General features: G+C 44.5%; 1 protein-coding gene across 1 annotated transcript in view; it reads left to right on the forward strand.

The window, feature by feature from the left end:
• fsd1l (fibronectin type III and SPRY domain containing 1-like) overlaps positions 1-16621 on the forward strand; it is a 44685-nt gene that overhangs the window by 13113 nt on the left and 14951 nt on the right. Inside the window, exons 2-6 of the mRNA XM_049604841.1 lie at positions 69-164; positions 267-398; positions 528-629; positions 787-809; positions 12226-12347. Coding sequence (XP_049460798.1) covers positions 69-164; positions 267-398; positions 528-629; positions 787-809; positions 12226-12347 — 475 coding nt within the window. The remainder of the gene's footprint in view (positions 1-68; positions 165-266; positions 399-527; positions 630-786; positions 810-12225; positions 12348-16621) is intronic.

Raw genomic sequence — 16621 nt, forward strand, 5'->3', positions numbered from 1 at the left:
TACTCTAATTACACTGTAAAAATACCGCAGTACTCTGATTACACTGTTGTTTTCTTGTTGTTAAACAGGAAGCTCTGAGCAGGATCATTGGCACGTTGACCAATAAGAATGAAGAGCTCCAAAACTTCCTGGAAACACTTGACAACACACGGACAGGCCTGCAGGTCAGCAGCTGATTGGCTGAGAGGGAGCAGAGGGGAGGGGCTTAGAAAGGAAAAGTTACGATAAGAGAAATAAAATAATTAAAGTGAACTTTGTCCAATCAGGAAGAGTCACGTAAGGTGATGTCAGAGCTGGAGACGGAGCTGGAAAAGTTAAGCTCTGCCCTGGAAGAGAGAGGGGCGTGGCTTCGCAGTGTCATTGAAGAGGAGAAGCAGAGGAAAGATGCGGAGCTTCAGGTCAGTTTCCTGATGTTTAAAAAAAGATTTTTATTTTCTCACATGAATTTAAAGAAGAAATATAATGAATGTTTTGATTTTATTCATGTGACAAACAGTCGCTGTCTGACTTCCTGTCTGATGTTTCAGAAGCAGCTCTCGGCGGGAACATTCGCTCTGCAGTCGTGTGAAGAATTACTCGAATTTGCAAATCAAACACTGACCATCACCAGCGAAGAAGAATTCCTTAAGGTACGACAGGACAAAATCATCAGTTCAAGTTAAAACAACAAACATTAACAAACACAAGCAAAAATACACTCATAAATGCAAAATTATTTGGAAACTTTCAATCATTGATTTTATCATTCTAAATAATTATTAAATATTTTATCTGTTTGTTTTCCAGGCTGCAAAACAAATCAAAGAAAGGTTTGTTCAACATTTAAAAAGTGTATACATATGTGTGCAGATGTCTGTTTATATTTGTTTTTACATATATATTCATTTTATTTTGAGAGAAAATTAAAGTTATGTATGTAACTACGGTTCTATGAATCCTGGATGACCGCCAGAGGAGGTACATAAACACTGAATGACTCCGTCTTGCAAATGCGCAGGTCGAGTAGTTATACCAACAAAGTCACCTGTGACCCCCTGTTGACACCGGACAGGCTATATCTTCCGGTGTCGTCAGAGGATCTGTTCTTGCAGAATCTTCTCACGAAGCCACAAGGATTCTGAATGACTGAATGCTCATCCAGGATTCATAGAACCGTAACTTTAGTTCTTTTTCATCCTTTTTTACTGCCAGAGGCGGTGCATAAGCACTGAATGACCCATACCAACAGAGTCACGAGGAAAGCCAAGTACATACACTACCGCTCAAAAGTTTGGGATCACTTGCAAATTTCTTTGTTTTCCAAAGAAAAACACATTTTCATGCAATTGACAAACATTTTTTTCCCTTTCACAAACATTTTGATCCATTTCACAAACAATTAAAATTAATCAGATGATTTTGAAAGAATGATTTACATTTTTGCAAAGAGGCCTATTATCAGCAACTGTCAGTCCTCTGCATCAATCTCCTGGTATGGCTGCTAATTCAAGTTAATCATTTTATAAAGCTAACTGATCATTAGAAAACCCCTTTGCAGGTGTGTTGCACAGCTGAAAACCATTGTACTAATAAGGGAGCACAAAAGGGAACATGGCATTCTTTAGGTTGGTTTAGTATCTGAAGAATCAGCTGTTGTTTGTTTGTTGAGAGACTCAAAATGGCCAGAAAGAAAGAACTTCCTATAGAGACCCGTCAGTCTATTGTTGTCCTCAGAAAGGAAGGCTATTCAATGCAAGAAATTGTAGGAAACTTAAAATCTCTTACCATGCTGTTAACTACTCCCTTAAGAGAGCAGCACAAACTGGCTCTAACAAGGACAGAAAACGGAGTGGAGGCCCGATGCACAACTGTGCAAGAAGACAAATACCTGAGAGTGAGTAGTTTAAGACAAAGACGGCTCACAGGTCCTCAACTGGCAGCTGCACTAAATAGTACCCATCAAACACCAGTGTCAGTATCAACAGTGAAGAGGCGACTTCAGGATGCTGGACTTCATGGCAGAATTGCCAAGAAAAAGCCATATCTCAGACTGGCAAATAAAAAGAAAAGACTGAGATGGGCAAAAGAGCACAGGCATTGGACACTGGATGACTGGAAGAAGGTGTTGTGGACAGATGAGTCCAAGTTTGTGGTCTTCGGATCAAACAGAAGAACATTTGTGAGACACAGAACAAATGAAAAGATGCAAGAACAGTGCTTAATACCATCAGTCAAGCATGGTGGAGGCAGCGTGATGGTCTGGGGGTGCTTTGGAGGTGGTAAAATAGGACATTTGTACAGAGTGGAAGGAACTTTGAGGAAGGAGGGCTATCACAAGATTTTGCAAAGACATGCCATACCCTGTGGACAGCACTTGATAGGGGCCAATTTCATCCTACAACAGGATAATGACCCAAAACACACCTCCAAAATGTGTCAGCAATATTTAAAGAGTAAGCAGTCAGCCAGAATTCTGACTGTAATGGAGTGGCCAGCACAGTCTCCGGATCTGAACCCCATTGAGCTGTTGTGGGAGCAGCTTGACCGTATGGTACGGAGGAAGACTCCGTCAAGCCAGTCCATCTTGTGGGAGATGCTCCAGGAAGCATGGGGTGAAATCTCATCTGATTACCTTGAAAAATTGACAGCTAGAATGCCTAAGGTCTGCCAGGCTGTAATTGCTGCAAAAGGTGATTTTTTTTGATGAAGGCAAAGTTTGAAGTACACATTCATCATTTCCATTACAATCATTATTTCTAACTCTGACAATGTCAGCATGTCATGTTCGTTTGCCATACTGCCTATTCAGATTAATTTCATAGGTGTTTCCACGGGAAACAAGAAAATTGCCAAGTGATCCCAAACTTTTGAGCGGTAGTGTAACTCATTGAGTGGAAGCAGAGGAACTTGGTAGGAGGACAACGCCAAGTGGGTGAGGGGCGGTAATATTCACTTGATAGAACCTGGTGAACCTGTGCTCGGCAATGCCCATGAGGCCGCAGCACATATGGCCTCCAGGGGCACCCCTCTCAGGGCTGCCCATGATGTGGATACACTCCTTACAGAGTGGCACCGCACCCCAGATGGCAGGGGGTGACCATCTGCCTTATATGCATAGGGAATGGAGTCCATGATCCAGTGAAATAAAGGCTGTTTGGAGAGAGCACAACCTTTCTTAGGACCATCATGACATACAAAAAGCTTGTTTGACAGGTGTATACTAGCGGTACCATCCACTTATGCTCTCAGAGCCAGCACAGGGTCTAAGCGCTCCAAGTTGTCATCCCCTTCCCCATCTGGTGGGTCAAACTGCACCAGCTGGATGGGCCGATTGAGGTGCGAGCTTGACAGAACCTTAGGCAGGAATGCAGTATTCGGCCATAAGGTGACCCCTGAGCCATCCGAGTTACATCTTAGACAAGAACCACTGACTGACAAAGCATGAAGCTCCCCTACACGCTTTGCTGAAGAGATGGCGAGGAGCAAGGCAGTCTTTAATGACAACCATCTCAGTCCTGTCTGTGCCAGTGTCTCAAAAGGAGGCAAGCATAGAGCATCCAGCACCAAGGACAGATCCCATGCTGGAGCTCTTGGCATTTGTGGGGGACGTAGTCTCAGAGCCCCCTTCAAAAAGAGGGACACCAGCCTGTGGCACCCCACCGTGTTGTTATCGACTCGCACATGTTGAGAAGAAATAGCGGCTACGTACACCTTCAGGGTAGTTGGGGACCGACCACCATGCAGGAGAGATTGTAAGAACTCCAGAATGGTAGGCACAGAGCAGTGCACAGGGTCCACGTCCCTGCTTGAACACCAAGCAGAGAACAGCTGCCACTTGTTCTCATACTGCGCCCACGTAGACGGTGCCCTGGTGTTCAGAACAGTATTACGAACGGTGTCCATACACTCACTCAGCAGTGGGTCAGGCCCTGCAGAGGCCAAACCCACAGTTGAAGGCGGCAAGGGTCAGGATGCCAAACCCGTCCCCCTAGCTGAGACAGGAGATTTTTCCTGTCGGGGAGGCGCCATAGTGAGCTGCAACACAACCTGTGCAGCAGAGGAAACCACGTCCGTCCCGGCCAAAAGGGGGCCACCAGAAGCAGCCCTGTTGAAGAACCCTCTCAAGTGTTGCCATAATCAGAGGGATCAGCGGGAAGGCATAGAGGAGATCCTCTGGCCACTCGTGTGCGAGGGCATCCTGCCCCAGAGAGCTGGTCTCCTCTGTCCAGGGGAAACACAGGGGACAATGGGTTGTCCCCCTCTGAGGCAAAAACATCCACTTTTGCCCTGCTGAAGAGGTCCCAGATGCTGCGGATGACCTCCGGGTGAATCCACCACTCCCTCGGGCAAGGCTTGCAGCGGGAGAGGACGTCTGCTACCTTGTTCTGCTTCCCTGCAAGAGACATTGCTCTCAGACTGGCTAGCCGGGGGGCTGCCCAAGTTAAAAAGCCCCAGGTCACCTGCAGCAACTGCGCAGACCTGGTGCCCCCTTGATGATTTATGTGGGAGACGGTTGTGATGTTGTCCCACTGCACAAGCACATGTCTCCCCCTCAAGTATGGGAGAAAGTGCTCGAGCGTTAGGGGTACAGCCCGTAGCTCTAGCATGTTGACATGGTCCATGCGGACTCGAGCAGACCACTGCCCTCGAGCTGTTCTGTTCTGCCACACTGTGCCCCATCCTGAGAGGGAGGCATCGGTCGTGACGGTCTCCGATGGGGCAGAACGGAGCCCATGGGCATGCCCTGCAACATGAATACTCTCTCCCACCACAGGGAAAAGGCAAGAAGGCATCACCGCGACACCCTGATCTTCCTGTGCCTGTACCACTTGGCGTCTAGATGAAAGCTGTTCAGCCATCTTTGAAGGGGGCGTAGTGACAGCAAGCCCAAGGGAACCACAGTTGCGGCAACCATCAACTTGCCCAGGAGGCACAGAAACTGCATATAGGGCAATTACTTACCTCCTCGGAAAAGGGGTAGGAGGTAGAGGATGTCGTCCACCCGCTCAGAAAACGGACATGCTTTCATGGTGACAGTGTCTAGAGCCACACCCAGGAAGGTGGTGCTCTGGGAGGGGACAAGGCAGCTCTTCTTGGGGTTCACTGTGAGACCCAGCCAGGGCATGTGGGCTAAAAGCACAGCTGTACCCTGAGCAACCTGAGACTGGGACGGTGCACACACCAGCCAGTCATCCAGATATGGGAAGATTTTCATGCCCTGTGACTGCAGGGACGAGAGGGCTGCAGCCACACATCTGGTGAACACCCATGGGGAGAGGGAGAGGCCAAAAGGAAGCACCCTGAGCTGAAAGTGGTGGCCTTGAAAGGCAAAACGAAGGAATTGCCTGTGGTGAGGCATGATGGGGACATGAAAATAGGTATCTTTCAGGGCGATGAACATAAACCACTCCGCTCTGGCAATCACATGCAGAACCTCTGCTGTGCTGAGCATGTGGAAAGGCATGACCTTCAGGAACCTGTTGAGTCCCCTTAGATCGAGGACGGGGCGAAGTCTGCCATCTTTCTTTTCCACAAGAAAGTATGTTGAGTAGTATCCCCGGGCTGTGACAGGGGATCTACTGGCTCGATGGCACCCTTGACCAGCAGAGCAGACAGCTCCTATTTTAGGGTTAGGGCTTTTGCCGGGCGCTTATGGTGGTCACTTTGACCCAGCCAAAGGCTGGGGGCCAGCGTTGAAACTGCAGTTTGTACCCCTGGGCTAGGGTGGAGACCACCCAGGGATTTGGGGTGTAAGCAGCCCAATAACTGAGCTGCTGGGAAAAGCAGCCGACGACCTGCCCGGGGCCTCAGTTCCTGGCCCCCCAGCCTCTGGAGGCCCTGGGGGGGCGTTAGTTAACCTCCAAAGCCCTAGGTTGTCGGGAGGGCCGGTAATCAGGGACCTGAAAGTCCTGGGCTGCTCGTTGAGCAGGTCGCTGCACTGGGCGCTCTGGTGGCCATCGGGATAATCCTGTGACTGAGAGCAGTGCTGCAGGGCAGCTAAAGACTCAGTCTAGCGGGGGGAGGCACACTCCTGTGTAGACCTGAGAGCTGCTGCCTGGTCTGTCTGGCTTGGACCGTCCGCTCTAGTGCCTCCAGAGCAGCCGACCCAAACAACTCCCCCGGTTCCACTGGAACACTGCGGCGGGTCCTCCTGCACGCCTTTGTGAGGGGTGACTGAGCCAGCCAAACTTGGCGACGAGCCTGAACCAGTGTGGACATTACCTGCCCCAGCTCCCTGGACATAAGGGCAAAAGCCTGCAGGGACGCATCACTAAAATTATGAGCTGAAGTGTCCAGCATAGCCTCCTGTAGGGAGAATGAGAGGGCGAGTATAAGGTGTGACATAGAGTTACCTATTCGGCCCATGCGATCTGCTGCGTCATAGGTCTTGGACAGCAGGTGATCTGTGATGCGACACTGGGGTGAAGGGCACCTGGCATTCAGCCTAAGGGCTTCATCAGGAGAGACAATACGCGTGGCCACTGTTGGCTCAATAGCCAGCATGTGGCCAAGGCCAAACTTGGCTGCATCTTGCATGGCTGCCAGGGTTCGGCCATCAGACGTTGCATGACAGAGAGTTCTAGAATCACTCCAACATGCATGCAATTCCTTCAGGTATTCCTCTGAAGGAGGCACAGTAAAGGTGGCAGGGGTTGGACCACGCCTAAAAAAAGCACTTGCCAGAGGCAGCTGGGCTTGTGGTACATCAAGCTGCAGACGAGCCAGGCCCGCACGAATGATGGCCCCCATGGAACTACTCTCTGAGCCCTCACCTGAGCTGTGGGTTGAGGAACGGGAGCCCGCTTCTGAGACATGGGAGACCATGTCATGAGGGACCATGTCTGCCTCATATTCCCCAAATTCAGTGGCTGAAGCTGCTGTCAAGAGGATGTCATCCTCTGGACCTAGGCTAGGCTGGGTTGGGGCCAAGCTTTGGGCTGAGGTCAGTGACTGTCCTCAGGCTGCAGAGGAGCCATGCAGGCGGTACAAAAATCAGTGTTCATCATAAATGGCGGCTGCCAAATATGAAAACAACACACAATGAACAACGTCTGCTGGGAGTGGGAGCGAAAACACTGTCTTCACCAACAAAGGTTGCAACAAGAAACCAGAACAACCAAAGATGTTTAGTGGTGCAAGTAAATTAGCTCAAGCGGTAACGCTGCTGCTAATTATAGAACAAAGTCAATTCCAAATAGGTATTGCTGTAACTAAAAAACAGCCTAGGTACGACCGAGTCGTTACCAATAATTCACTTAGCTCAAAATAAATCAAGTTAGCCTAAGTGGAAGCACTGTTGCGAACCCAGATAAGGCAAATTGTGATTTGTGATATTGGGCTTTATCAATAAAATTGATTGATTGATATAATATTATATAACAAGATATAACAAGACACATCTATGCTGTGAGAAGGAGCGGAAACACTGCCATCACCAACAAGTCGTCATTATCAACAAAGGTAGCTTGCCCCTGTAAACTATTAAACAAAACAGGTACAACTATAAGTTGCCGCAACATGAAATAAGTTAGCTCTAGCAGACACGCTGGTGCTAACTGTAAACAAGCTACAACAGAGCACACCTATGCTGGGAGAGGGAGCGGAAACACTTCTGTCACCAACAAAGTAACAATATAGCTTTTGAGGAATTTCAGTCAGGATTTAGAGTGCATCATAGCACTGAGACAGCACTGGTTAAAATTACAAATGACCTTCTGATTGCTTCGGACAAAGGACTCGTGTCTGTTCTTGTTTTATTAGATCTTAATGCAGCATTTGACACTATTGACCATCAAATTCTGCTACAGAGACTGGAACACTTAATTGGCCTAAAAGGTTCTGCAGTGAGCTGGTTTAAATCTTATTTATTTGATCCTTTTTGAGTTTGTTCACGTTCATAATGAATCATCCTTACGTACTAAAGTTTGTTTTGGAGTTCCGCAAGGTTCTGTGCTCGGACCAATCCTATTTACTCTATATATGCTTCCTTTAGGTAACATCATTAGAAATCACTCTATAAATTTCCATTGTTATGCAGATGATACACAGTTGTATTTATCTATGAAGCCAGAAGAAAGTAATCAATTAACTAAACTTCATAATTGCCTTAAAGACATAAAAACCTGGATGAGCACCAATTTCCTGATGTTAAATTCAGACAAAACTGAAGTTATTGTTCTTGGCCCCAAACAACTCAGAGACTCTTTATCTGATGACATAGTTTCTCTAGATGGCATTGCTCTGGCCTCTACCACTACCGTAAGAAACCTCGGAGTAATATTTGATCAAGATTTGTCTTTTAATTCTCATTTAAAACAAACCTCACAGACTGGATTTTTTCATCAGCGTAATATTGCGAAAATTAGGCCTATCCTGACCCGAAAAGATGCAGAAAAATTGGTCCATGCTTTTGTTACCTCTAGGCTGGATTACTGTAACTCTCCATTATCAGGTAGCTCTAGTAAGTCCTTAAAAACTTTCCAGCTAATTCAGAATGCAGCAGCACGTGTACTAACAGGAACTAAGAAACAAGATCATATTTCTCCTGTTTTAGCTTCTCTGCACTGGCTCCCTGTAAAATCCAGAATTGAATTTAAAATCCTACTGTTAACTTATAAAGCTCTAAATGGTCAAGCTCCATCATATCTTAGAGAGCTCATAGTGCCATGTTATCCCACCAGAACACTGCGCTCTGAGAACGCAGGGTTACTCGTGGTCCCTAAAGTCTCCAAAAGTAGATCAGGAGCCAGAGCCTTTAGCTATCAGGCTCCTCTCCTGTGGAATCATCTTCCTGTTACGGTCCGGGATGCAGACACCGTCTCCACATTTAAGACTAGACTTAAGACTTTCCTCTTTGATAAAGCTTATAGTTAGGGCTGGCTCAGGCTTGCCCTGTACCAGCCCTTAGTTAGGCTGACTTAGGCCTAGTCTGTCGGAGAACCCCCTATAATACACCGGGCACCTTCTCTCCTTCTCTCTCATGTCCTGTTACTGCATCTTGCTAACTCGGCCATTCTGGATGTCAGTAACTCGGCTTCTTCTCCGGAGCCTTTGTGCTCCACTGTCTCTCAGATTAACTCATATCACAGCGGTGCCTGGACAGCGTGACGTGTGTGGTTGTGCTGCTGCCGTGGTCCTGCCAGATGCCTCCTGCTGCTGCTGTTATCATTAGTCATACTTCTACTGTTATAATACACATATGGATAGTCACATATGTATACTGCCAGATATTAATACATACTTTCAACATATTGTACCACAGTAACCAGAACTATAATTATAAAATTATTACTTTCATTAATGTTGTAAGATACTGTCATTACCGTCTGTCCTGCATCTGTCTCTCTGTCTCTCTCTCTCTCTCTCTCTCTGTCTCATTGTGTCATACAGATTACTGTTAATTTATCATGTTGGTCTGTTCTGTACGACATCTATTGCACGTCTGTCCGTCCTGGAAGAGGGATCCCTCCTCAGTTGCTCTTCCTGAGGTTTCCGTTAAAGGGTTTTTTGTGGGAGTTTTTCCTGATCAGCTGTGAGGGTCATAAGGACAGAGGGATGTCGTGTGCTGTAAAGCCCTGTGAGGCAAATTGTGATTTGTGATATTGGGCTTTGTAAATAAAATTGAGTAATTGATTGATTGAATTGAATATGGTACCTAACCAGCCGAGTGACCAACCTCTCATATAGGATGATGATGATTCGAAGGTGTCCACGATGCCAGTGAGGCAGCCACACACCGTGTTCTGGAAGGACAGTTTGCCGCAGCCCTTGGAGGGCGAGCACCTCGCAGCTCCGACCGACAACGTACAGTCACAAGGCTACCGGTGACAAGCTGCTAACACACTAGCTTTGGCTACAGCGGGCTATAGTGTGTAAAAAAAAAATAGATTAAGCTGATACAATGTCCGTAGTATACCTGCAACAGCTAGAAGAAAAAAGGAACAGATCCTCTGACACTGGAAGATATAGCCTGTCCGGGGTCATCAAGGGGTCACAGGCGACTTTGTTAATATAACCACTCCACCTGCACATGTGCGAGACGGAGTCATTGAGTGCTTATGCACCGCCTCTGGCGGTCAGAAAAGATGAAATAGAACAGCATTTTCTCCTCTAAAGCTTCAGTCAGATTTTTACCAGCTGTCTTCTCTTTACCTCAGAATGAGTCGTAAATATTTACACAGGGAGCATGTCTGCAGAGGTTAATGTGTTTCTACGGGAGTCCGGAGCAGACAAATCGAGCAGTAGTTAACTGTAGTTAACAGATCAGTTTGTGTAAGAGAGGAGGAGACGTCTGAGGAGAGCTCAGCTCCTGTTTAAAGCCTCCTAAACATCAGAGAGGAGGAGATGTCTGAGGAGAACTCAGCTCCTGGTTAAAACCTTCTGAAGGAGTTGTGATTTCAAACGTGAGAACGGTCTCAGAGTTCTGAACGCAGCCTGAAGATTATCAGTAAAGGGTCAGAGATCAGGATGATTCAGGAAAGTTCTCTGAGTGATGAAGAGACAGAAACTGTGACCTCGCTGAGGAGGTGTGGTCGACCCTGTTGTTAGGAGTTGTCAGAGACACGCCCCAGGACATCCGGTGGACAGGAAGTGTCTCCGTCAAGTGATCACTGGGTGTTTGTCAAAGTCAAGGAGGACCCGTGAGGAAGGAAGGATCCTTGACTTTGGAACAGTCCTTCAGCGGGTTAATGATGTAGTGTCTTTGAAAAACACCCACTGCTGATGAAGGTTGAGACAGACTCAACTAATTTCTGATGTGTTTCTATTGATCATATCAGTTATATCATCATTTTATCTCTGGTGTTACATCATTATTTTGTCAGGTGATAAATGTGCATCTCTCTGATGAGATCAATCACAAACAACGATCTGTAGCGTTTCATTTCCTCACTGTCGTCCAGTGTTTGGAGAATATTTCTTTGACCTCTTTGTTTTTCCAACCTTTTTTCCTTAAAGTCCTCCTCCTGCTCCTCCTGCTCCTCCTCCTCTCTCCTCTGACTGGTTTCACCTCAGGATCTCTGTGAAGAACTTTTGTCTTTCCCAGAACCTTGTCTTAACTTTAAGTTTAAACTTTAAGTCTTAACTTTGAGTCTTTATTCTAATTCAAAACTCTAAGTCTTAACTTTAAGTCTGAACATTAAGTCTTAACTTTAAGGGGAAATTCTAAGAAAACGTCACAACTCTAAGAATTTCTTTCGTCACGATTACAACTCTGATCAGGAAAAAGGATGAACACACATTAAGAAGATAATTCAGGGGCACCGGTGGCTTAGTGGCAGAGCAAGCACCCCATGTACAAGGCTGTTGCCGCAGTGGCCTGGGTTCAAATCCAGCCTGTGGCCCTTTGCTGCATGTCATCCCCCCTCTCTCTCTCCCCCTTCACGCTCACCTGTCCTGTCCAATAAAGGCAAAATAGCCCAAAAAAAATCTGAAAAAAAAAAGAAGAACACTTGAGGAATTGTAATCAGGAGCAGTTTGAGTCTGTGATTCTAACCACTATAAACCACTAAATTTGACACACTGGACCTTTAAAATAAAACGTTGGGTCGAGATGCCTTGTAGAAAGAAGGTAAAAACCTCCAGAGACATCTTGAATATAAATTAGTCTGATCATCTGATTTACAGTAACACGGCTTTATAAAATTCATATCTACATGTAGCAGGATGGAACTGTGATGTCATCAGCCTTGTAGCTTTATTAGCTAACCAGCTATCAACCATTAGAACTGTTAGCTAACAACCATTAGCATAGTGAACTAATAATTATTAGCATCGTTGAGTACCAACCATTAGCATAGTTAGCTACTAATAATTTGCATCGTTATCTACCAACCATTGGCATCATGAGCTACCAACCATTAGCATTGTTAGCTACCAACCATTAGCATAGTTAGCTAATAATTATTAGCATTGTTAAGTACCAACCATTAGCATAGTTAGCTACCAAACATTAGCATAGTTAGCTAATAATTATTAGCATTGTTAAGTATCAACCATTAGCATTGTTAGCTACCAACCATTAGCATAATTAGCTACTAATCATTTTGATCGTTACCTAACAACCATTAGCATTGTAAGCTCAAACTAAGATATTTTTTAATATAGTGGTACACTAACCCTTTGTTCTTCAGTAGGTCGTCACACCATCTTCTTTATTTTTGTTTGATACCGCCAGTTGTTGTTGTTGTTTTTTTTTTAATTTAAATGAACCAATCAAAGTTTAGTGTTCTAAATGACTGTTGCTAGGGTAACCATGGCTCCAGCGTTCCGGCTGACAACTCGTCCAGCGGTATCGGAGAACATGTCACAGTTTACTGTGGACTTCAGCACAGAGAGGGCTGGACTTCAACGACTTCACTTCCTGCCTGGTGAGTCACGTCTCCTCCTGGGTGAGGAGTGTCTGTACATACAGTACAGGCCAAAAGTTTGGACACACCTTCTCATTCAATGCGTTTTCTTTATTTTCATGACTATTTACATTGTAGATTCTCACTGAAGGCATCAAAACTATGAATGAACACATGTGGAGTTATGTACTTAACAAAAAAAGGTGAAATAACTGAAAACATGTTTTATATTCTAGTTTCTTCAAAATAGCCACCCTTTGCTCTGATTACTGCTTTGCACACTCTTGGCATTCTCTCCATGAGCTTCAAGAGGTAGTCACCTGAAATGGTTTTCCAACAGTCTTGAAGGAGTTCCCAGAGGTGTTTAGCACTTGTTGGCCCCTTTGCCTTCACTCTGCGGTCCAGCTCACCCCAAACCATCTCCATTGGGTTCAGGTCCGGTGACTGTGGAGGCCAGGTCATCTGCCGCAGCACTCCATCACTCTCCTTCTTGGTCAAATAGCCCTTACACAGCCTGGAGGTGTGTTTGGGGTCATTGTCCTGTTGAAAAATAAATGATCGTCCAACTAAACGCAAACCGGATGGGATGGCATGTCGCTGCAGGATGCTGTGGTAGCCATGCTGGTTCAGTGTGCCTTCAATTTTGAATAAATCCCCAACAGTGTCACCAGCAAAACACCCCCACACCATCACACCTCCTCCTCCATGCTTCACAGTGGGAACCAGGCATGTGGAATCCATCCGTTCACCTTTTCTGCGTCTCACAAAGACACGGCGGTTGGAACCAAAGATCTCAAATTTGGACTCATCAGACCAAAGCACAGATGTCCACTGGTCTAATGTCCATTCCTTGTGTTTCTTGGCCCAAACAAATCTCTTCTGCTTGTTGCCTCTCCTTAGCAGTGGTTTCCTAGCAGCTATTTGACCATGAAGGCCTGATTGGCGCAGTCTCCTCTTAACAGTTGTTCTAGAGATGGGTCTGCTGCTAGAACTCTGTGTGGCATTCATCTGGTCTCTGAGCTGAGCTGCTGTTAACTTGCGATTTCTGAGGCTGGTGACTCGGATGAACTTATCCTCAGAAGCAGAGGTGACTCTTGGTCTTCCTTTCCTGGGTCGGTCCTCATGTGTGCCAGTTTCGTTGTAGCGCTTGATGGTTTTTGCGACTCCACTTGGGGACACATTTAAAGTTTTTGCAATTTTCCGGACTGACTGACCTTCATTTCTTAAAGTAATGATGGCCACTGGTTTTTCTTTAGTTAGCTGATTGGTTGTTGCCATAATATGAATTTTAACAGTTGTCCAATAGGGCTGTCGGCTGTGTATTAACCTGACTTCTGCACAACACAACTGATGGTCCCAACCCCACTGATAAAGCAAGAAATTCCACTAATTAACCCTGATAAGGCACACCTGTGAAGTGGAAACCATTTCAGGTGACTACCTCTTGAAGCTCATGGAGAGAATGCCAAGAGTGTGCAAAGCAGTAATCAGAGCAAAGGGTGGCTATTTTGAAGAAACTAGAATATAAAACATGTTTTCAGTTATTTCACCTTTTTTGTTAAGTACATAACTCCACATGTGTTCATTCATAGTTTTGATGCCTTCAGTGAGAATCTACAATGTAAATAGTCATGAAAATAAAGAAAACGCATTGAATGAGAAGGTGTGTCCAAACTTTTGGCCTGTACTGTATGTGCTCTGTGCACATGTACTCTGTACAAATTTACTCTGTGTACATGTACTCTGTACATGTGCACTCTGTGCACGTGTACTCTGTAAACATGTACTCTGTACACGTTCTCTGTAAACATGTACTCTGTACAAATTTACTCTGTGCACATGTAGTCTGTACACAACGCCGATCAAATTTACGCTGCGCCGCATGATTGACATTGTGTAATATCAGCAGTACACACACACACACACACACACACACACACACACACGTGCAACTCATGGCTTGGACGATGTGAGAAAGTGAAACATGGGCGACTTCTCACTTTAATCATTCACGCACACACATCAAGACAGAGAAGGAGAGAGTTTTTAATGAGTAAGCAAGTACACAGATGTCAATATAAGTACACAGACCGCAATATTAGTACACACATCTCAGTGTAAGTACACAGATCCCAACATTCGTGCACAGATCGCAGTCTTAGTACACAGATTTCAGTATAAGTACATAGATCTCAGTATTAGTGCACAGATCTCAGTATAAGTACACAGATTTCAGTATTAGTAAATAGATCTCAGTAGAAGTACACAGATCGCAGTCTTAGTACACACATCGCAGTATTAGTAGACAGATCTCAGGATAAGTACACAGATCGCAACATTAGTACACAGATATCAGTATTAGTACACACATCGCAGTCTTAGTACACAGATCGCTGTCTTAGTACACAGATCTCAGTATAAGTACACAGATCTCAGTATTAGTACACAGATCTCAGTTTAAGTACACAGATATCAGTATTAATACACAGATCTCAGTTTAAGTACACAGATCGCAGTCTTAGTACACAGATTTCAATATTAGTACACAGATCGCAGTTTAAGTACACAGATCGCAGTTTAAATACACAGATCTCAGTAGTAGTACACAGATCTCAGTTTAAGTACACAGATATCAGTATTAATACACAGATCTCAGTTTAAGTACACAGATCGCAGTCTTAGTACACAGATTTCAGTATTAGTACACAGATCGCAGTTTAAGTACACAGATCTCAGTTTAAGTACACAGATCGCAGTCTTAGTACACAGATTTCAGTATTAGTACACAGATCGCAGTTTAAGTACACAGATCGCAGTTTAAGTACACAGGTCTCAGTATTAGTACACAGATTTCAGTATTAGTACACAGATCGCAGTATAAGTAAACAGATCTCAGTTTAAGTACACAGGTCTCAGTATTAGTACACAGATTTCAGTATTAGTACACAGATTGCAGTATTAGTACACAGATCTCAGTTTAAGTACACAGATCTCAGTATTAATACACAGATCTCAGTTTAAGTACACAGATCGCAGTTTAAGTACACAGATCTCAGTTTAAGTACACAGATCGCAGTCTTAGTACACAGATCTCAGTATTAGTACACAGATCTAAGTATAAGTACACAGATCGCAACATTAGTAGACAGGTGTCAGTAGTAGTACACAGATCTCAGTAGAAGTACACAGATCTCAGTAGTAGTACACAGATCGCAGTATAAGTACACAGATCACAGTATTAGTACACACATCGCAATATTTGTGCAGAAATCTCAGTATTACTACACAGATCGCAGTATAAGTACACAGATCTCAGTATTAGTACACAGATCACAACATTAGTACACAGATCTCAGTATTAGTACAGAGATCGCAGTCTTAGTACACAGATCTCAGTATTAGTACACAGATTTAAGTATAAGTACACAGATCGCAACATTAGTACACAGGTCTCAGTATTAGTACAACGATCTGAGTTTTAGTACACAGATCTCAGTATTAGTACACAGGTCTAAGTATAAGTACACCGATCGCAACATTAGTACACAGATGGCAGTATAAGTACACAGATTTCAGTCTTAGTACAGAGATTTCAGTTTTAGAACACACATCTTAGTATTAGTACACAGATATCAGTATGAGTACACAGATCACAGTATAAGTACACAGATCTCAGGTTAAGTACACAGATCGCAGTATTAGTACACAGATGGCAGAATAAGTACACAGATCTCAGTCTTAGTACACAGATCTCAGTATAAGTACACAGATCGCAGCCTTAGTACACAGATTTCAGTATTAGTACACAGATATCAGTATGAGTACACAGATCACAGTATAAGTACACAGATCTCAGTCTTAGTACACAGATCTCAGTATAAGTACACAGATCGCAGCCTTAGTACACAGATTTCAGTTTTAGAACACACATCTCAGTATTAGTACACAGATTTCAGTATTAAACACACATCTGAGTATTAGTACACAGATTTCAGTATAAGTACACAGATCTCAGTATTAGTACACAGATCTCAGTATTAGTAAACAGATCTCAGTATAAGTACACAGATGTCAGTATTAGTACACAGATCTCAGTATTAGTACACAGATCGCAACATTAGTACACAGATCGCAGTCTTAGTACATAGATCTCAGTCTTAGTACATAGATCTCAGTATTAGTACAGAGATTGCAATAGTAGCACACAGATCTAAGTATAAGTACACAGATCGCAACATTAGTACACAGGTCTCAGTATTAGTACACAGATCTCAGTATTAGCACACAGATCTCAG

Source organism: Epinephelus fuscoguttatus, linkage group LG18, assembly GCF_011397635.1.
Source record: "Epinephelus fuscoguttatus linkage group LG18, E.fuscoguttatus.final_Chr_v1".
Lineage (NCBI taxonomy): Eukaryota > Metazoa > Chordata > Actinopteri > Perciformes > Serranidae > Epinephelus > Epinephelus fuscoguttatus.